The sequence below is a fragment of the Anas acuta genome, chromosome Z (assembly GCF_963932015.1).
Source record: "Anas acuta chromosome Z, bAnaAcu1.1, whole genome shotgun sequence".
NCBI classification, from domain to species: domain Eukaryota; kingdom Metazoa; phylum Chordata; class Aves; order Anseriformes; family Anatidae; genus Anas; species Anas acuta.
Window position 1 is genome coordinate 65,724,270 of NC_089017.1, and position 22,663 is coordinate 65,746,932.

At 35.5% G+C, this 22,663-nt stretch overlaps 2 protein-coding genes across 2 annotated transcripts in view; one reads left to right on the forward strand and one right to left on the reverse strand.

Annotated features, from left to right (window-relative positions):
* IFT74 (intraflagellar transport 74) overlaps window positions 1-22,663 on the reverse strand; it is a 41,759-nt gene that overhangs the window by 18,637 nt on the left and 459 nt on the right. The window contains exons 2-12 of the mRNA XM_068667923.1: window positions 22,169-22,304; window positions 21,607-21,655; window positions 20,013-20,111; window positions 19,776-19,836; window positions 19,290-19,349; window positions 18,188-18,249; window positions 6,878-7,016; window positions 5,748-5,810; window positions 4,718-4,861; window positions 3,987-4,027; window positions 2,730-2,809 (exon numbers count right to left, since the gene is read on the reverse strand). Of these exons, the coding sequence (XP_068524024.1) occupies window positions 2,730-2,809; window positions 3,987-4,027; window positions 4,718-4,861; window positions 5,748-5,810; window positions 6,878-7,016; window positions 18,188-18,249; window positions 19,290-19,349; window positions 19,776-19,836; window positions 20,013-20,111; window positions 21,607-21,655; window positions 22,169-22,304 (934 nt within the window). The remainder of the gene's footprint in view (window positions 1-2,729; window positions 2,810-3,986; window positions 4,028-4,717; window positions 4,862-5,747; window positions 5,811-6,877; window positions 7,017-18,187; window positions 18,250-19,289; window positions 19,350-19,775; window positions 19,837-20,012; window positions 20,112-21,606; window positions 21,656-22,168; window positions 22,305-22,663) is intronic.
* Window positions 10,284-18,668, forward strand: LRRC19 (leucine rich repeat containing 19). Its single transcript, XM_068667922.1, has 5 exons — window positions 10,284-10,412; window positions 12,796-12,888; window positions 14,334-14,844; window positions 15,027-15,236; window positions 16,500-18,668. Exons 1-5 carry the CDS (start codon window positions 10,380-10,382, stop codon window positions 16,823-16,825), a joined length of 1,173 nt encoding a protein of 390 aa, XP_068524023.1. The 5' UTR covers window positions 10,284-10,379; the 3' UTR covers window positions 16,826-18,668.

The window sequence follows — 22,663 nt, forward strand, 5'->3', positions numbered from 1 at the left end:
AAAATGGTAGAGTTGCTGTATTTGCCACAGGTTTCATGAAGCCAAGAAAATTCAACTGCTATCAACAACCTTAAGTTGCAAACATCTAAATTTTTAATTGTTTGAGTTTTATTCATTGATTAATTTTCAGCTTGAGGTTGTGACTTTAAAAAAATATAAAGAAAAAGAATAACAATAGATATAGATATAACAGAGCAAGCAAATTTACCAAGGTCTTTTTACTTATATACTCCCCTGCTTTCCTTTTTATCTAGTATATACAAACACCCACAAACCCCTAAGGGACAGTAATTTTTCTTCAGCTTCCTTGTAGCTGCCACTTTGTTCCTTGCTAGACTCTCTTTCATTTTGCAAGGCAAGTATCCAATACTTGATAACTTAAAGTCTGTTCTAGTCTTCAAAAAGTCTAATTACAATGAGCCATGAAATAGATCTATGCGATCATTCAAACTTTTAAATAAAAAGATATTTGAATTAAAGACCTTTATCTTTAAAATGCCTTTACAGATAATTTTTCTTTAAAAGCTGGCATTATTCCATCAATGGTTTAGCCTTTCATTCAATTTATGAAATGCTATATCTATTCCATTATCAGGTAATGCTGACTTTGAGTAATCAATAAAACTAGATGCTAATATATGCAGCATATAATTAAAAATACAATAAACAAGATAAACAAGTGAAAAACTTACCCAGTTAAGTGAAAACTGAACAAAAAACCCTACTTATAGTTTACTTATTTTGTTTTTCCTATTCTTTCAAAATGTTCCAAGCACTGAAATATGAATCCTGAAATATTCAAACACTTCCTAGTTGTAACTTTTTTTTTTTTTGACTGGTTAATTTTCCTTAAATTTTATGCAAAAAACTTGTAAGACCTGAAATTTTGTGAATGCTTTGAAATATGCAATTTAAATACTGAGCCTGAAGTAAGTTGACTGGGGAAGGAGGGAGGACAGGAATCTCAAGGACAAAGAAGTAGACAAGAGAGAATCAAGTGCTTTAGTACATAAAAGAATTATTGATTCTACTAACAATTTAAGAAAGGTCTTTATGAGTTAGTTATTCTTTTTGTTGCTACACACAGCATTCATGTCATAATCAAGTTATGCATGTTAACCATTTCCACAAATATGTTATAGGCACACATTCTTTATGCATAAATGGGGTAAAACAATGCAGATGAATACAACTAATGCAGGGTAGTACAGTGCTGACACTGTCAGATATAACTGTATCAATTGCAGCCTCAAACGCTAGGACAACCAAACTTTGAAAGCAGACGCTTTCCCACTCTGCATACTGCACCCTTTGTAGACTTAATATAAGGCGTTTGACCATGCCACAACTCTTATATTGAAAAAGACCAGGCAGAACCCACTTCTAAACTGTAGCTATTTGCAGGTTGCAACTGATAAGCCTTAAACCTATTTTCTTCTACAACACTGTTGCAAATCAAACTCTGGCTCAATACACTTTTAGATAAAATCATGAGGTAGCTTTATTCTGCATATCCTGACTGTTACTTGTATGTTGAAGGAGAGCATGTGCCTTCTGCTGCCTGTGTGTTAAATCCTCTTTGTCAATACAACACCTAGAATGCCAAAAGAAGTACAGACCAGCAATGAATTACTTTATGTGCAAATCTAACTATAAAAGGCGAAAAGCAACTCACTTCTTACCTTCTGCATTTCTCCAAAGATACAACAACAACAACAAAATAAAAGCAGGATAGTAAAACTGAAAATTATTTTGTCTGGAAATAGCTAATAGAACAATTTTAATAAATTATTTGCATTAAAATAATGAAACATATGGAAAAATATTAAATACTTCATAATGCAAAATATGAGAGGGATCATTTAGGGTCATTTTTAGGAATACCTGTTCACTTTGAATAAATTCACAGCTAACTTTAACATTGTTTACCCATGAAAATGTATAAATTAAAAAAATCAAAATCATCAATTTATCAGTTCCACGGAAGTTAAATAGCTTGTTCTAAGGTTTTCCAAAATATATACGCATATTTATCTAACCCCTACCTAACCAGAATCCACTATAATTAAACAATAGGTTTCCCAAGGTATGAATTTCCATTTTAAGGAGAATCTTCCAGAGGTGTTGAGGGCCTATACTCAAACTAAGCTACTTCTCCTGAACCATAACTTCCAGTGCTAAAACAAATCCCAACCTATGTTGGGATTAGCCTAATACAACGACACTGGGTGTTTGCAGAGTAAAGTTTCTAAGCTAACACCATTTTTAGGTAATTCTCAAACTGTTGCAGAGATCAACATAAGGAGTGTCCAAGACAGATAAAAAATCAAACTGAGTTCCAGCTACTTTACACATTGGTATTAGTTTAAACATTCTCACACTTTCAGACAGGTATTAGGACAGAAAGCCAGAGAACTGCACTATTTTTTTATACAGTAGTTTACCAAGCACAACAACGTTGATGAATGCTCCAGTATTAAGTGTGTACTGGTCATTTTTCAGCTTCTCTGAGAAGTCTGCACAAAACTTCCACAAAACTTTCTTCTGATAGTGATGAATAGGTATTTGCATAAACTCAAAAGACATGAAACTTTCTCCTGATAGTGAACAATTGGGTATTTGCATAAATTCAAAAGTTTTCAAGCACTTAACATTCACAGTGTAACACGGGCATGGCATCTTTTCCAAGTAAATCCCTGCATGGTATACCACAACTGAAGTGATATTACCTTGATGATTCTCCAAATCTGTATCAAGTCGTTGAATAACCTTTTTAAAGTGGTTTGTTTTTTCTTTTACTTCTGCCAGCCTAATAAAAAGATTATGAAATCCATGGTTAAAACTGCTTTGTAAAATACTTACATTTTTAAAGAAAAATGGAGAGAAGAATCAGAATCAAAATAACAAACCTAAGTTTTTCAAAAACAAGATAACATTAGGATTAACGTTATTATAAAACATACGTGCAATGTACCTTTCACTTTAGTCACAATCTGTATTTAATATACATAGTCCATCTTAGTAAGTATAAGTACTGCTGCTCTTTTCCATTAAAAGCAATTTTGCGTCATCAGTAGTTTTTACCTTACTCAACTGGCCCCTCTTCTGGTTGCTATGCAGCTCTGCAACGTACAATGTAATTGGCAAACTCCATCAAGTGACTGTATTATGTAAAAATTACCTATGTGCTCACTAAAATCTGTTAAGAAGTTGCCAGATAAAACACTGTATCTATAGATAATCAATTGAAATGAGGAAGAAAAATACCTTAGAAACATTCTTCTGTAAATTCTCAAATAAATTTCTCTGTTACTGCTTCTTACCAAGAATTCTGTTAAGTAACTTATTAGCCAATCAAAAGGTGACAATGCATAAAAATTAACCAATGATTAAAACTGAAAGTACTTGTAAGAGGAGTTTAAAATTGTTTCTAGGAGAATACAATAATTATTTAAAATCTTCTTTAAAGAAAAAAAAAACAAAAAACCTCAAGATTACAGAAATATACTACTCTATCTGTCCCTCATAACATATTACTATGTATTATAATATTAAAAGAGCTTCTTGCAAATCTACAGAAAGGTGTAGTAACCGAGAAGTAAGAAGCAATGCCCTGTTACTCTTCAGAATTGAAATTTCTGTAAGCAACTTTTTAATTCTACAGGCTTAAGAAACTGAAACAACAACAACAAAATCTTAAAAATGGGCTTGCAATGAACAGCTCTTGGAATGTGTTCTGCAGCCCTAAATAAATTTATGTTAGTGCTATTATTAAGGCATATTCATGAAGATAGGAAATATCTTATGCTGACCTAAATGGTCTAGTACTACAAAAATCATTTAGCTGCAGCAGAAGGATATGTCCTGTTTATTGTGGAAGGTTAAAACCAGTAGAGGATGTAACATATGGTGAAATTGTTACAGGATTAATCTCTCTCTGTAGGGGCTAAATGGAATATGAACAACAATAAAATGGGATTACTCACTGTCTTTCCATGCTTGCTATTTCTTGACTATCTTCTTTGACCTATAGAAAAGAATACCAACTGTAACATATGAAATAACATCTACAAATGAAGAAAGGAGAAATCTAAAAAATAATTCTTAATTCAGTACATGAGGAATAGAAACTAAGCATATGATTTCACAAACTTGTCGTCACGTTTTCCAACAACAGCTCTTCACTGAGAGAAGTGTTATTATTTAAATTTGATCTCTTCCAAATGCTCCCCTGCTTCCTCCATACATATTTAAAAATCAGACATACTCATGAGTGCTGTTCAGTACAATAATCCACATAGTATATATGCATGAATGGCTATATAACATGGCACGCTCCCTTACAAAGTAATAAGATTGTTTCTTGATTAGTACATCTGCACACTATCCCAAAATATATATCAATATAATCTATATTATCAAATATATATCAATATAATCTATAATATCAATAGGATCATTTTTCCCATCCCAACAGGACTGATGAATTTGAACAAGTCAACCATCTGAGAAACTGACTGTGCCAATTTTGTTATGGCTGAACCTGAAGCATCCCTTCCAGCCCATTCATTACCTGTACTTAATTCCAGATGGTTTGTGCTGGTTAAAGACTAAATAATGGCAAGGTTCAAAACCAAGTATTTTTCTTTCTCCATCATCCATTAATATACTGACTGACTTAGAGAATCCTTTAAATGATACCATTTTATGTTCTTGCCTGCTTTAGTAATCTCTCTCTTTCCTCCTGTGGAGATTCAATGTTCTTGTCCTCAGCAATCATTTGATTTCGACGTTCCTCAAGCTCATGGAGCTTTTCATACAGCTGCACAGCCTCCTGTTTCACCAGGGAGTGTGCTATTTCCTGTTGGGAGAAACAAAACACCTACTACCAACTTCCAGACTGCAAGAGAACATTGCAGAAATTGTTTTAATTGAATGACACTTAACCATACATTGAAAGTGAAGCTCACTTGTTACAAACGGTACAGAGGCAGTATAAAGAATGAATATAACCTGTAATCACAAAAATGCATATTTGGAACAGTATATACCAGTCGGCATTTCTTGCTCAATGAGTTCATTCTCAGGCCAACCTTCTGAGTAGATTTACTGCTATTTTATCATTTCTAGGGAAACACAAACAATATACAGCATTCCAAAGGAATAGAAAAATGTCTACAAGTATTCAAAAGTGGTATTTTCTGAAGACATACATGACTGTACGTTTCAGCTTATGGATCCTTGCAGATCCATGAGAGACCCAATGTGAGAAGCTTCTAATTCTAGTAATGTAAAACAGCGTATTAGAAGTGTGTGTTTACATGTTTGTGGGAGAAAAAATATCTCAGCTGGTACCACTTTGTGCTTCAAATGACATTCGAGTTTGAAACAAGAAAATCATGCTCCCACATTATATTGAAAAATTAGGTATCACAAATTCCTTAGAAAAACGTGAGCGGTAATTTCACATTTATCTTCGGAGAGTAATTCTAAATCAGTCACACATCACACAAAACATTTGAAAACCATATGGCTAACTAAAGCTAGTAAGTTTTGTACTTGGCATCTAACAAAAACATTTTAACCCACAGCTAATTATAAATTATTGGTGGAAAACAGAGAGGTGGCTTTGCCTTCTCATTCTAGAGCACAAACCTACAGCATATGAAAATTTAATGAGAAAGGTATTATTTATTACAGTAGAGTTCAGCAAAAATTGGTACAGAAACAGCTTTTATCATACATACAGCTCTTAGAGACTCCTCCTTCATGTTCAGTGCGTCCAATTCCTGCTGTTGAACAATCAATTCCTAAAGAGGAAAAAAATGCAACATTTAGATAAAAAATTACTGCGAGATTAGATTGCTTTTTAAATTCTTCATTCTAGCATCCAGAAGATGCTGTAAAGTATCTCTTCTTAAAAAGAAGGTATCTTCTTAAAAATATATCTCTTAAAAAGAGAAAATCTCTTCTTGGTCTTCTTAAAAGTTTAAAAATCAAGACTTCTCCAAATAGCTCAGACATAATATCCACTTATTTTCAGAAAACAAATTTTCCAATAAACTCTTATTCCTCTTACTTGGTGTTGGGCAATAACCAAGAATTGCTTGCCTTTTTTACACTTTTTTTTTTCTTTTTCTTAAAATCAGTACTGAAGGTGGAATTTATCATTTCTGCTTTAGAAATTTAAAGTCAGATTTTAAAATCTGAACTAGTCACCACAGTTTCAGTCAATAAAGGCACAGATAGGCCCTGACTAGTGATTCAGTTCATCCTGTGACAGCTAGGAAGCACTAGATTTAAAAGATACCCGTCTCTCTGTATAGACTTTACAGGGAAATATTCCAAGACCACATGCCTGAACCTAGGTGAGGTTATTCTAACCCTAAAGATTTTATTGTTTTTGTTAATATTATAAGTAGCAAACCCACAAACATTTTAAAAGGCCCAGCTTAATTTTCTAATATATGCAAACATACAAGAAGCACAAAAAATCCCAGATTCATTTTTAAGCATGGTAAGAAAAATTTCTACTAAAGTGAATGAAAAAACACTGTGATTCTCTTTTCCCTTTTGCTTGCTTTTTACATGTGATCAAACACCCAAACACCACAGAGGGTTTTAAAATATGCATGTCAATCCCCAAACAAGAAAAGAAAATGATGAAAATAATTTGCTCTTAAGGAATACAAAATCACAAAGTATTTGTTTTCAGTCCATTGTTGTGTTTATTTTTCAGACACTTACAATTGCTTAAGATACCAGCAAGTTTTTTTATTATATTGCTCAGTTTTCACTTTAATATTTAAATTGTATCCGGAACTAATAGGACCAGGTTTAGAAACATTTTATGTTAAGTACTATGAAACGAACCAACCTGGGAGAGTTTTTCATTTGCAGTCTTCATCTCCATATACTTAGCCTGATTTTCCGGAGACATGTCTTTTATGATGTCATCTGCTACGACTTTTTCACGTTCAGTATCTTCTTCCACAGCTTGAATTAACTTTTCTGTGCTGTAAAAGGTACAAAATTGTGCTATTTTTACTAGTTCATGTTTACTTTAAGAACACATTTAAAACTCTGCTATTCCTTCAGCCTCCCTAAAATGATCCTCTAACACAAAAACTTCACAGATTTCAAGAAAACAAGTTACCTACTTGTATCTGATCTCCTTGGAGTTGCATTAGCTATATAAAAATTCATATCGTGGAATGCAGAAGATAAAGAATTCTTTGCCCTTACTGTACCCATATAGTACTTCCCAACGTGACAACACTGTCAACCTGGATAATCCTCAAAACTGGCAGAAGTATATTTTTCCCCTTTTTCCTCTGCATCAGTGAATTCTTAGAATGAGAACAGACAGTCTGAAATAAAGAACCTGGAGTATAATTTGTGAATGCATGTGAAGAGAACATACTATTCAGTTACCACAACTGCAATAAGCTGCAGCTAGCAAAGAAGGCATGAAGTGTTGTTCTCACTGCTTAACATAGAGTCTACTGATTTCTGTGAAACTCCTGAAAGCTAGTGAGTCAAGAAATTTGAGAGCGTAGCTGAAGATAAAGGAAATGAACTAAAAGTCCTGAAACACTGAACAGTAAGTCTTTTTCCTCAAAAGGCTTTCCTTTACGGTTCATAAAATATTGTTTACACTGCTAGCTTTCAGAATGCCTCCTGCAAAATTAGCTCTATTTTTCTCCATTTTTCATTAACTCTTCCTGAGTTGCAAGACACCAAAAATTTTAAATTGTGTGACTGATGTTATTAGATCCATGACAGCAGGCAAGAATGCCCTAAGGCTTCAAAGACAATGCAAAATAATGGAACTGCTCAAGGACAACCTTGGGATAAAAGAATAATGAACATTTCATTGAAGCATGTACAGTTGATGTTGGAATGGACCTCTTATGGTTGGCTTGTGCAGCGCCATTATGCAAAGCACAATCACATAGAACAGATTGTCAGTGTCTTGTTCAGGCAGCTTTTGATTACACTGAATAACGTAGACTCCACAACTTGTCTGGGAAACGTTTCAAAGTATGGCCACCTTTACCATAGATGAGTTTTTTTCTGCTTAAATGAAATATCCTGTACTTCAATTTATGCTTACTGACTCTTATCCTGCCCTTGGGCATCACTGAGAAGAGACCAGCTCCATCTTCTTTATTGCTGCATATGTGATAAGATACCCCCTAACCCCTCCATCAAACAATTCCATCTCTCTCAGCCATTTCTCAGAGTTTCCACCATTGCTGAGGATTGCTGAGGAAAGATTCAGAAGTGTAACCAATCTTGCAACTGACTTCAGGAAAGACGAATAATCTCCAGGAATCTGATGACGTTAAGTATAAATTGTCAGGATAACCACCTGTGTTGCAAGGAGTTTTGGAACCTGACGACGACGAAGCAAGTGGAAGTGATGATCTCCCACATCCCATGGCAAATTTGCAGTGCAGTGGGACTTGATGTATTGGATGGTTTTAACATGAAGGTAAATGGAACAGCCTCTTGAGAGTAACTATAGTTTGTTCAAACCTTGTCCAAAGAATGAGGCCCTTGCTGTAAGTACACCAGTATGTGAATGGATTATTATGTTATGCTTGGGAAAGGTATAATTTGCTAAGTGGAGCATGCTTTTAAATTATGCAAGTAGTTTGATCCAAGATTCTCTAGAAGGCATGGAACTAGAATTGGCAGGAAGCTTTCATGTGTCTCTGTTATTGGATGCTCCTCATGCCTTACCTTGGGCCTGTGAAAACTGTTGCAAGGTCCCAGCAGTGACAATTTCTCTCAAATCAAGCCCAACTGAAGGCATGGCTGAATGAAAAAAGAAAAATTCCAAGGAAGAATTCAAGAAAAACTTAAGGTTGCTAATTTCCAGAACAAATGCCCACACCAGATGCAACTCCTCTGGAGAGGCTGATCATAATTAGTATTGATCATAGGGAACTTGTCTCTACGTACAAACAAGGTGGATTTTCCTGGAGCTCATTGGGGCATTCATAGAGGAAGAGAAGAATACAGCTTGATACATTCCCCGTGTTCCAAAACAGCATCTGGAAGCAGCTGTCACTGTTGAGGGCAGTAGCATCTCCATGCTCTACTGAACTTTTCTCATCTATGTCTGAGACTGCAAGTATGCCTGATAGAATACGGAAAGAGTCTACTTTTCTAGCCTCACTGATGTAAAAGTAGGTGCAGACACATAACAGAGTAGTGTCTTTACCTGCAGCAAGTCTCTATTTTTAATGTGATGTGGACTTCTGGCTAGATAGCTAGATCGGTATCTTCATGAGACTAGAAATGACAGATTTAGCTGTGATGCACCATCTCTGATAGCAGTGTTTTGACAAAAAATTAAAGATTGGTGCTTTTCTAGGATGACTAAAGCTATCAGCAATGGCTGTAACAGGAGGATAGTTCATTACCATAGGCAGTGCAACACTTGAAGATTACTGGGGAAGCTGAACCAAGGTTGAGCCTTGTAAGTCACAGAACTTTCTGAGATACTAAGCAAAAATCAAAGTGGCAGTAACATTAAAGACAGATACTGAAGTAGAAAGGTTTCTACTCAGACCCATATCTGAGAGGAACGCAGAATAAGAGGAAGGTGAATCCTTCTGTAAATTCATGCTGTGCATTGGGTAGAGTGAAATTGAGAGAAGGAGCATCATCAGAAGAAAAAAAATAGTGGACATACTGTTAGTGTATCAATATAATCCCTTTGTCAAACTGCATAAAGACATGCTCTCAGATCAGAGCAAATACTTTTTTTTTTTTCCTTTTTTAGGATTTCTTCCTGAAATATAGCACATACAACAGATGTCTTTAAATGCTTGCAATCCTTTGTAAATAATGAGCTTTATTTTTAATGTACCCCATAGCTTTTCTTATGCTAAGATCTCTATTTTCTTTTCTAAGATCTCTACTACAGATCTTTACTAGAAATCTACTAAAGGTCTATTAGAGATCTCTACTAGAGATCTTTACTTCAGTATGCAAATCTCACAAAATTTTCTTCATTTGGAGATAGGTCTCATTAAAAAAAAAATCAAGTCTATCTGTCTCCAACGTTTCTTTAACTGACAATATAACACAGCTTGCTTCTAAATACTCTGTGGCATTTTAACTCAGTGCTTCCTACGTGATCTGGAACTTGACACTTGGGCATACTTACATTACTCTTCCCCATTGGCTGTGGAACCAATTAAATCTGAGATGATTATATGGAATTGCTCAACCTAGTCAATCGTTTGCTAAAGATGTTCTAGCTTCCTTATTTTTTTACACTGCCTGCTTATTCATTAGGTACAAAGGTTGGACAAAAACGAAGTGCTGTTACATGATATTATTTCTTGTCAGTGCACTGAAACATGTACATGCTGCCTCTAAGAAGCAACAGAAAGGTAAGATACTTGGCACACCTTTTTCAAAATGTAGGTAAAGATTTATTAGTATAACTTTTCTGCGAGACTGGAAACAAATATATCTCGAGGTATGTTAAAAGTTCAGGAATTACTGTGAACCTTCAACATGCAAAGCAAGTAAATTGTGCTTCAGTTAAAAGCCAGGGAACAGTCTGATTGTTTTCTGGAAACCAGAGTACTTGATTATACAAACCCCATTACCTCCCCAGATACGCCATTTTCTTTACAAACGCATCAAAAGCAACAGAAGTTACATTATTATTAAATGGTAAAAGTTTCAAAAACTCTCTGAGAAAAACCTTTTAAAGAAACACTTCCGAGTTGAAATGACAAATGTCAAAGTATTATCAATGCATTGCCAGGCTCAGTTTCTTTCCAAGAATTTAAGCAGCAATTCTTAAAATCTTGTTTTACTAAAAAGATATAGTGCAATTAAAATTACAGATGCTCTCCTGTTTTTCTATTGACTACTTGGGTTCCCCCATACACAATGCAAGAAATCAACATTGTAAGAACAACCTGAATTTTTCAACAGTAGTAAAGTAAAAAAGAAGAAACTCTGTTTTTGACTTAGACATTTGTGCAGTACTTTTTTAGACAGAACACAGATTTTTCCAGTTAACGGCATCCCTGTTACTCAACTATGCTAATTCTTCCTTTGAACTTCTGGAAAAAAAAAAAAAAATCTTTCATTTTTAATTTGATTGTTATTAACTTACAGACTGAGCAACTTTTAAAAAAATCTTAGTACATTTTCCCACTCTCCTAATGACAGCATGTTTTTTCTGAAACCTGCAAACTACAATATTGCTATTAATCTGTATTTCTAGATAGCATGGTTAAGGTCTGCTCTGTTTCTGAACATCTTGGAAGAGGTATCTCAGAAGTCCAAGTGTGTCACAAGTTCCAACTCTTACCATATTTGATATTGGGAGTTCACAAACTGCCACTAGCAATATGCAAATTGTCTCCAAAAATCACGCAGCCACCAATACTATTATTGACAAAAACAGTACCTAATACAGGAACTTAATACCACTGAGGCTAGCACCCCTTGCCCCTGATAATGTCCTTTTTTGTTTAATGTAAATTTCCAATAGCACTAAACCTACACAATGGATCAGAGTAGTAGATCAGGATACAAACAACCTCTTTCCAGGAAGTTATAAAGTTTCTGATTCACTGAGGTGAATAAGGTCAGTCTGTAGAGATACAAATGCATAGAAGCAAACAGATTTTTTTTCTTCTATCTAACTGGCTATCTATATTTAGCATTGTTCCTTGTTGGTACAATTGAGCTTCCTTATGTAATTCTGTACCCATTCCCTTTTCTGTTAAATTCACTTAATGCTGCTCAAACTACAATAATCACTTTGAACACTTTATCTTTTTTGCCTTTTTTAATCTGGAAGATTGCAATCTAGGAATGAGATATTGAGGTACATTTAGTATACTGCCTTTTCTCTATGAGACTTCAGAGGCTTAAGCAAAGTGGAAAAATGTTACCAAAGGAATAATTACAAAAGGAATAATCTACCTTTTGCATAACATTTAATTCATATCTGGCATAAACATGGATCAGTTTAACATCTGAAAGACAAGATGCAGATCTTGCAAATAATGCCTGATTTCTTTCAGAGAAGTTAATATTGTAGTCAATACCATTTGTCAAAAAATCTTTCCTGACTCTCAGAAAACAAGGTACAAACCCATACAAAAACACCAGCACAAGAGACTGAACTGTGCTTACTTCGTTCCAAAGATCAGAGCAACCACTACACCTTCGTAGCACAGAGGTACATTGCTTATTTAATTTATTATAGTATGGATAACAAAGAGATTAGAAGACTATCCTACTCATTAAATGTTCACAAAACCTGTGACTTCACTTAAGAATATATGAGATACCTGGCCAAACAAACCAACAATCTAGTACAGCATTCTGCCTCTAACAGTGGCAAGAAAACAGGGACAGTAACCAAGCCCGGATACTTTTTTCAGATGATTCCTATTGTAGACTTCCAGTACCCATAACTGCTTTAATAGGGTATTAATGTGTATACCTCTGCCTACGGCTATTTGCCATATGGATATTTGTGAAACTCATCTACTAACTTGTCTACTCAATCCATTTGCTGTCTTCTGATACTGTCCACTGGATTTTAGGTTTGTCTTGATTCAGTGAAAGCTCAATGCATTAAGGCTGATAACATGATTTTTCTCTTAACATTTCATGATATTTATGTAGAACAATTTTTTTTTTTTTTAACCTTATCATGGAAATAATTTTATTATTTGCTAAACTGCTGATACAGAAGACACTGGTACTCAATATTTTAAAGTGTTATTTGCTTATTGCTAGGCTGTGAACATGAAGTTCTCTTGTCTCATGATCTGGGCTGGAACACTGTTTTTGAATCCAGTCACTGCTGACTGCAATGTTACATCTCAAACTGTAAGTTCCATGTGCATGTAAATTACCCTTATTTTTGAGATACAGTAGGAATTAAAGACTTTTAAAAGCCTGCAAACATGAAATTCCTGAGTATAGAAGCAGACAGAGATAAATAAAATGACACATTCTCCTGTGAAAAGGGAATTTGCTGCTACCAATCATTCTAAGCAGGGGAGTAGCACTGAAACATATTTGAGACGGTTTTGTATTTCAGTCAAATCCCTGCAGACAACAGGAGTGCCTCCTTTATATCTGCACAATTTTGCAATAGGCCTAAATCACAACAGCTATTTGGACAAGGCCAACCACTTGTTGAGAGATTGTTTTGAGAGATTTTTTCAGTTAGCACTTGCCCAAGTCAGGTCCAAATGTGTACAAGATATTTTGAAATATCCTTTTAGAGAATAGTTTAATGGATTTTGTATTTATATATAGGGGGATTAGGAGTTTGGCAAAAAAATGTTATTGAACTGTTTGCTCTTACTCACTGTCTACTGGTCCAGTACTGTATTTACTGTTTCATTGCTGGGACAAACATGAAGAAAAAAAAGTATATGCAGACACTACACCTAATTTGTTTTAAAATAAGCTACCTAGACTCAGCCTGATAACAGCAGTAACGACTTGAGCATAGGTTACTCCCCTAGCAAGCGGAACAATAAACCAACCTGTTTTCAGTGCATACAATCTCCTTTAAAGCAAGTTAAATTACCTTGACAACAAACGGTAAGCTGCAGTGATGCATACATAAACCTATATGGAAATCTAATCTTTTCAGAAAAGAAAAATGTTTCCAGGTATTAAGAATATAAACACTCTCAAACCTGAGAAGTCTACAGCTATGCTAAACTTCAACTCAGAAAACCAAAATGAATTTAAATGCCACATTTATAATTACATATGTAGTCAATCCGGTTGAAGGTCTGCTCCAAAGATGTTTTCAATAGCAAACACAGCTACTTTAAAGCAACTCAATCCGTTTGAAAAAACACACATAAATTAATTGTCAGGCTTGAGTCCATTTTCTCTATGACAACTTCACTTGGTGGCTTCTCTATTTTGTGGCAAAGGAATCCTTTTCCTACTCTGTCAGACTTCATTAGAATTCCAAAATGGACAGCCCTATTACCTCCAAAACACCATGTCAGACTGGTTATATTCCAGGTATTATTCACATAAGCATTGCAACTATAACAGAGTTTAAGCACTAAGTTTACTGGCACTTCAGGTCTCTACACACTCGGATGATTCATTCCCCTGTATCACTAATCGACAAGCATATTAAGAACATCATAAACAAAAAGGCAGGAAGGCCAGCAGATTTTTTCTTGTAAAGGGCTGACATTAAATAGATTTTTTTTATTCCCTTAAAAGTCATAACTGGGACTCCATCACAAGATGTCCTTACACTATTTTAATTGTTGACATTCTCTTTTTTTCAACAGGTCATTTGTGAGGACTCTGGAAAGAACCTCTCTCGTATCCCCACTGATCTTTTGCCAAATGTTACCATATTAAGCCTCAAAAATAATAAAATCACTTTAAAAGACAATGGCAAAGATATTCTTCAGAGGCTTACTAACCTCACTGAACTTTATCTGAATGAAAACATGATTACTGTACTGTGTAATAACAGCTTCTACAATTTGACAAAACTTATAATTCTGGATATCAGCAACAATCTTATTAGCATAGTTCATCCAGCAGCATTTGCAGGACTAAATCAACTGTCAGTGTTGAATCTGTCCTATAACAGGATTACTCAATTAGATTCAGATGTATTTTCTTCTCTAAAAAGTCTCAGAGTTTTGAATCTACAAAATAACTTTTTGAAATCTTTTCATATAAAATCATCTTTTAAATTGGCTACAGTTACCTTAGCTGGAAACCCATGGAACTGCTCCTGTGACCTCCTTGATTTACAGATATGTCTAACTGCTTCCAATGTGACAATGGGTAAGTTCTGCTAAGAGCAGCATTTCATATCTGTTTGCATCTTGTCTTAGCTTTTCCTGATGTGAATAATATCCACCACGTATTATGTATTTTTCAGTAATAAATTAGTTATCGGTGATTTTTTTTTTAGATAAAACTGTCAATTAATGGTATCTAATAGGCTCTCCATTGCTCATTCACAGAAAATGAAAACAACACTACATGCACATTCCCCAAAACAAAGGAAAAATTGTCCATCAGGGCTGCAACTATACAACTAGCTGACTGTGAAACTGAAAAAACTTCTTTAGAAACCAGTATAACTTCCAATTCTGCCATTAACCGCAGAAGCACAGCCTTCCTAGCAGCTCCAACTCCAAACAACATCACTGAAAACAACGGAACACATGCAGGTAATATAATGACGCTTCCCTTCGCTGCTTGCAATGTTTTATTTGCTGATCCATGATTTCATATGCTTTTGCATATGTACTGTAATTCTTCCGTAAAAGTCAGGGCTATGGAACAAGTGTACTTTCAGATTTTGTTAGACCATGTAACATGCTGCAGTGAATGTTATGCTCTACTAAGTAAGGCTGCAAAACAGATAAACCACACCTTAAACGACACTAAAAACTAAGGTGTGAAAATTTCTAGGGCTTGAAATTCTCCAGATGTCTGCATAAAAATAAATAAATAAATAATTATTCCAAACTAACTGCTCACAAGATGTAGTCTTCTTAAAAAGTAAAAGATTGAGTGTATTAATTTTTATCCAGCTCTCAACTGTGTTCAGTGTAAGGGACACAGCTGTGCATATCCCATATTCTTTTAAAAATTCAGTAATAGCCTCCTTACATTATTTTTTTTGATGCTAGTTACAACATTGTTTGGTAAGATTTTACATTTCCTTCTGGTAAAAATCAAATTTCTCTTTTTCTTCCATCCGAATTAATGTTCTCCACTTTCCCATGACGAAATACTCCACTTCCTGCTTTTGGCTAAAGCAGGAATATCCATCTTCTGGTTCACACACAAATCGTAAGCCACCACTGCCACTGACTTCTTTTGCTGTAGCCAGCATCTACAGTGTGACATCTATTGTGTGACAGTGGCCAGCACACAAAGTTAACTTGTATATAAAGACTACTAGTACCTACAGTCTATTGAAATTTACAAGAAATAAATAATACATAAATACATAATACATAAAAGAAATGTAACTGAACGGATTACACACAAACAATGTGGTATTTCAGGATACAGACATCATCACCATGTAGAAATTTAAGCCTGGGAAATATAATTTAATGTCAATTACTGATTTTTTTTTTTCCATTCTCAAAGCCAGTCCTGGAATTATTTTTGAAAAAAAAATAAAATATTTTATCTACACCTCCAGAACTTCAGATGACTTTTAAACAATTGTTTAATTTTAATAAATATGCATGGTGGGTTTACATTGCTATCAAATGTGAGATGTATGTGCATTTTTTATTTTACTAGCTCTCCAATAACAGCAGAAACTAACACTTCGGAGACATTTATTCCCATATAATCTTTTATTTTCTGAGTTCTCAATCTAACTATTCATAAATTAATGACAAAGTTCTTTCAGATATTACACATAAAGGTGACTGTTCTTTTTTTTTTTTTTTCTTCTATCTGTTTTCAAGAGCTTCCACTCCTTGGCAAAAGTTGGACCTTCCTCGTGGGAGTCCTAGGGTTTGTCCTAAGCACTACATTCCTGATTTTTACTGCTATAAAATGCCCAACATGGTATCACTATTTGATCAGCTATAGTCACCGTCGTCTGGAAGAAAACGACCCAGAGATAACTGAACAGGAGTTCTCAGCTGACATGAATTCTTTTCCTGCAGTATCAGATACAAGCAATGAAGATCCCATAGTAATATTTGAGAAAACTACTGAATTTGAGCACGGCGAAGATGGATTTATTGAGGATAAATACATAGATTCATATATAACTGAGGAGAGCTGATATCCTATATGGTGGATGATGACTGACTTTTCAAACCCGTAGTATACTTGCTCCATTTACTTAGCCTTCCATGTTATGCTACTTAGGTACAATACAAATGGAACCTAAGCAGTCCATCTCCTTTCATCTCATCAAGTCTGAAACAAGCTATTGCTTCATGAATCATGAAATAAGTATTTCAAAACATGAAAGATCACTGATCATGTTACTATTTACTGGGGATAAAAAGCATACTGTACACTGCTTAACATGACCAAATGTTTAAAAAGCAGCTTGTGAAGCTGCCGTAATTACTGACGTTCAAGAGGTGAAGAAGACAGAGATGAAAAAATATTTATTTAAAGCACTGAAGAAGCAGACCACAGTCAGACCGGGGACTGAATCCGAATCAACAATGTCAAAGCTCAGTAGTTTATTAGTCAAAATGAGTATCTATCAGAGAATAGAGTTGCTTTTTTTTTTTTTTAAAACCTGAATTAGCAGAGTAACAAAGACTGATTTCTCCACACCCTTAAATGTGTCTACATACAGTAAAATGATAAATATAATTATTGCATATAGAATCAGAGAATCACTAAGGTTGGAAAAGATCATCTGGTCCAACCATCCTGCTAGCACCAGTATTATCCACCAAACCATGCCTTTATGCCTTAGTTTGATACTGAACCAAGTCTCTTCTCTGCACATTTTGTTAACACTTAAAAATGCATTTAGGGGTAGAACAGACATATTTACAAGCTATTGAAAACCACAGGATTAGTGAAAAGTGCATATTAAATGAAAATTGGTATTTTGAAAAGTATTTATTTACGCATAAAATGTTATTGTTCTTTCTGGCGCCCGGTAGGATCAGACCTACTTCTTACATCTGCTGTCCCTAAATTAAACATCTCAAACTCAGCCTCTCAGCTTATCAGTACACAATCCGTTTTCATGGCTTTCAAACTCTCACTACAAGCATCTCGCTGATTTCATCTTCCTTTCCACACATCCTTACTTTACTAGACAGGAATCTTAGTTCTAGCCCCCACTTCTGCTTACTTTCTCCACTCTGCTACTGAAACATAAGCTCCAAAATCCGGGACCTTAAAAGTAAGTCTTCACAAGCCAGAAGACGTCACTGCCACCTAGCTCCTCCTGAGTGAAATAGTAAGTATCTCCACAGCAGTTACTCAGAATAGCTTAAAGCCAGGAACCCCAGCTTCATCCTGATACTGGTACAGGATCTTGAAATTGTTTGGGGATGTCTCTTGTTGTATGGATTGTACTGTTAACAATTTCTTAATCAGATAACCTCTCAATTTTACCAAGTTCATGTATGATTTTAACAGCTTTTGAGAAGCATATATATTATGTACTTACGCTTGTCTTTCGGTGAAGATTTTATCCACACTCTGAGCATCTCGGTCATTCTGAACCTTTAACTTTAAAAAAAAATAAAAAATAAATGTATTTTGATATAATACATAATAAAAAAATACTTATACACAAGGGCAAAGTTTCCTTTAAGGTATCAAGAAGCTGCTAAGGATGCAGTACAGAAAGGAGCAGCAGATGTCTCCTGCTCCAGAGATGTTCCCAGGCTGTACTGAAGAAACAGCTTCTAAAATTGCAGTCTTCCACTGGAAACCTAAGGAAGTAAGAAGACATCTCTCTCTCTGTTTGAAAAAGAAATGCTATCAAGTTTGTAACAAATCAATTCAATCAGTATTACTATCTATTAGCAATTAACTGCTTAAGCCTACAGACAGAATGCAAATATAATACTTTAAAGAGCATTCTTTATGATGCGGATTATGAGACTTTATTTTTCAATAAAAGAGAAAAATAAATGGCCAAGAAATACTCAGGTGGTTTTTCAAGCTACCAAACTAACCTTTTCTAAGACTAGCTGCTTTTGCTAAAGGACAACGTGATCACAAGAAATGGAAAGTGCTTAATACATCTATAGCCTTAATACTTGCATGAAAACTCTCACTATCTTGGAAAATAAAGAAAACTAAAGAAGAACAAAGCTGATTGATTTTGTGGTTGTCCATGTTGCAGACCTAGTTCATGTTTATTATGCTGGAGGCATTTAGAAGGCAGAAGGAAAAGAGAATAAATTTCCAGAGGATCAGGCAGCTTTAAAGGCAGTGCAGTCCAGTGAACTTGCCTTTCATAAGACTAGCATTCTATGCTTAGTCACATAAATAATGTATTTGAACACTTGAAATTTGAGGTGGGAACACAGCCTTCTCAGACCTAATACACAGAAGCATTGTCATGTGGTTTTGAAGACAATGCTTTAGATAGCTGTCTCACTACAAAGAACACTGTCAAGTACTATGGGCAATTTAACTGGAAAAAAATGTGTAAGTTTTAAATGAGTGATTTGTTTTTTTATATATGTCATGTTCAAAGTATCAAAAATTTAATACATGCCATTTCATTATTAAAATGTAGCAAGCACCCTAATTCTTACCATATTGTAATCATGAATCAATTCGGCCACATCTGTATTGGTGTTAAGTATATCCACAACCTGAAATGAGATAGAATTCCAACCTGTTGGCACTCTTCGTTGTTTTGTAATTATACACACAGAGAAAAGGAGCAACTTGCAAAACACTCATAAAAACACAACAGATATCTATTATTGCAAAAGGAAAAAAAAATGATTTGTGAATCTGCATAGATTACACATAGTTTTCAGAAGTAATTCTCATATGTAGCCGTACAAACCCACAAACAATATGCAGCAGTCATTTCTTAAATGCAACTGCTTCTCCTATCTTTCTTGTTTTCTTTAGTTCCCATTTTTTCTTTCCCAGTAACTGAATAAACACAGTACTAACCAGTAAACTTTTAAACAGGAACATCAATAAAAAAGATGTTGAATTTAAGCAAAAAAAGGATGAGGGGAAGGAGACAAGGGAGTGTTCAGTATCAGAAGCTGATAGCAGCATACCATGTTGTAGTCTGCTAGCTGACCTTGAAATTCTTTGATTTCACCAGCTAGAGCCTCTGCCCTAAACACAAAACAAGAAGCCAAAATTCAGACAGGAAGCATCATATAATAAAAATGAAATAACAAAAAAAAATAATTATGTCATGATTTCCTGAAGGCTGTGAAACGTGAAAACAGCCTAGAACAAAGTCTTGTGGCTGAGAAAGGTAACTTCGTATTAGCTGCGACACAGCTCACCTTTTTTCATACGACAAATAGACTGATTTCTCCTGCTTGTACATTTCTACTTCTTCCTGCAGCTTGTTAATTTCTGTTGTGAGTTCATTTGTTTTGCTCCTGCAAAAATAAACAAAAGATTTACTCAAACTTAAATATACAGCTAAAACAGAAACAGCATTTTACTCTAAGTGATGTGCAATAAGTATCTCTTTATCACAGAGTACCAAATTTCTAACAAATATTTCTGAGAAAAGCTAGAGAAATGAGGGGAAAAAATAAAGTGGTTCTATCACATAAAATTGTAAGAATAGCTGCCTGGAAGAGAAGGACCTGGGACTATTGGTTAATAGTTGGCTGAATATGAGCCAGCAGTGTGCTCTGGTGGCCAAGAATGCCAACAGCATCCTGGCTTGTATAAGAAGCAGTGTGACCAGCAGGGCTAGGGAAGTGATTGTCCCCCTGGACTCGGCTCTGGTGAGGCCGTACCTCGAATACTGTGTTCAGATTTGGGCCCCTCGCTACAAGAAGGACATCGAGGTGCTTGAGCGAGTCCAGAGAAGGGCAACAAAGCTGGGGAGGGGTCTGAAGTCCTACGAGGAGCAGCTGAGGGAGCTGGGCTTGTTCAGCGTGGAGAAGAGGAGACTCAGGGGTGACCTTACTGCTCTCTACAGGTACCTTAAAGGAGGCTGTAGCAAGGTGGGGGTTGGTCTGTTCTCCCACGTCCCTGGTGACAGGACGAGGGGGAATGGGCTAAAGTTGTGCCAGGGGAGTTTTAGGTTGGATGTTAGGAAGAACTTCTTTACTGAGAGGGTTGTGAGGCATTGGAACAGGCTGCCCAGGGAAGTGGTGGAGTCACCATTCCTGGAGGTCTTTAAAAGACGTTTAGATGTAGAGCTTAGGGATATGGTTTAGTGGAAGACTTGTTAGTGTTAGGTCAGAGGTTGGACTAGGTGATCTTGGAGGTCTCTTCCAACCTAGACAATTCTGTGATTTTGTGAAATTATTAGAAAACCTGGACATGAAATAAAATGTTTTAATTAGCTTTTTGTTGCTTCTGGTGAAAGAGACGTGAATCCTTCTCAGATGGACCAGAAAAAAATAATCATCCACAATCTGTGGAAGGATGCTGTATCATCCCTGTATAGAACAACATCTTTTAGGATTGACTATTCAATACTGCAATGTGGCCAACTGACAATGGAGCACATGTTTTTGTCATTGTCATCTCAAGGCATAATTCAAGCAAACCACCTGAAGCACGCACTGAAAAAGTACTTAGTTCAGGATGCTATGTCTTACAGTTGGAGCTATGCGACAGGTGGAAGTTCAAAATCACTGATGCTTCTGGAACTAACGCTGCAGGAGTGCATTTAACTTAGCAAGCCTAGTAACAAAATGTCAAAGAAATCTTGTACTTGGACATAAGCATAAAATTCCTCTTCTCCTACAAACTACCTGCAAAATGACCTTCTTATGTGTTATAACAGACCAGATTTCATTAACAGTGAACACCACTCATCCCATGCTATTATTAAGAATAGCTCTACCTTTATGCCAGAAAGGGAACAGAGCATGAAGCCTTCCACAATTTGAATGTATTTTTAAGACATACCTCAGCAGTCCAAGATAATACGTTTTATCCATTATCTGCCTCTGAGGACCTGACAAAGGAGAGTACGATGACAGTTCATTAAAAAGCAACACATTCTGATTAACTGCAAAGCAGGAAAACAACATGCAGATTTTACAAGCAGAGACAGTAGATTTTACTTTGTTAAAACAAATGAAGGCAGAAATTCATTTTGGACTTTTATGAAAACAAACAGTATTTTTTTAGCTATTTGAATATTTACAATGCAACGAAGTATTTTAATTATTCTGTAGTGCTGGAAGAAGATAAAATGTATCCTGTTGCATTCTAATCTATTCTAATGATTTTTAAATAGATATAAAAATCATATAGGAAGCGTGGGCACAGAAAAGCCTTTCTCATCTCTAACGGCCAAGAACAAAGGAGGGAGGATGCATTCATCTTCCTTTCCTTTCTGTTACATTTTGTAGTCATAGTTATTCACCCTGCAATTTATACAACTATGAAAAGTTTTCCTTTAAACCATAAATATTTCTCCAGAACTTTTTTAGACACTTTGATAGTTATTTTCAACAAAAAATACCTTTCATTCCAGTTTTCATTCCACTTAATCCTTGTTGCGTCACTGGGCGGTCTGCAACTTTAATCTGAGATGATAAAATTCCACTAGCAGTTGAAGGACCACCACGAGAACCAGGTCTTGAGGTACTAGGAGGCATCTAGAAGAAAACAAACAGACAAACAAACAAATCCCAATGCTGAATTGTGATTTTATTACCCTTCTGTAACTGCCAAAGCTTGAGTCACTCTCTAAACTCTCCAAGCGGGAAGCTTTTCGATTTACATCTGTTCACGTAAACAAAGCTTCAGACAAATGTCTGCTGTAGAAAGGTACAAGATCACCTCTTGAGGGAAGAGATGACTGCGATTGCTGCGTTCCTTGTTCGCCGTAGGTGACATCAATACCAAAATCTCCCAGATGAAGTCTTGATGGAAGAGTGCTCTTACCTCTCTCAGCCCAAATCACAAAGCAAAACTCTCTATGACTGGAAATCTTTCAACTCTTCCTGAGAAAATC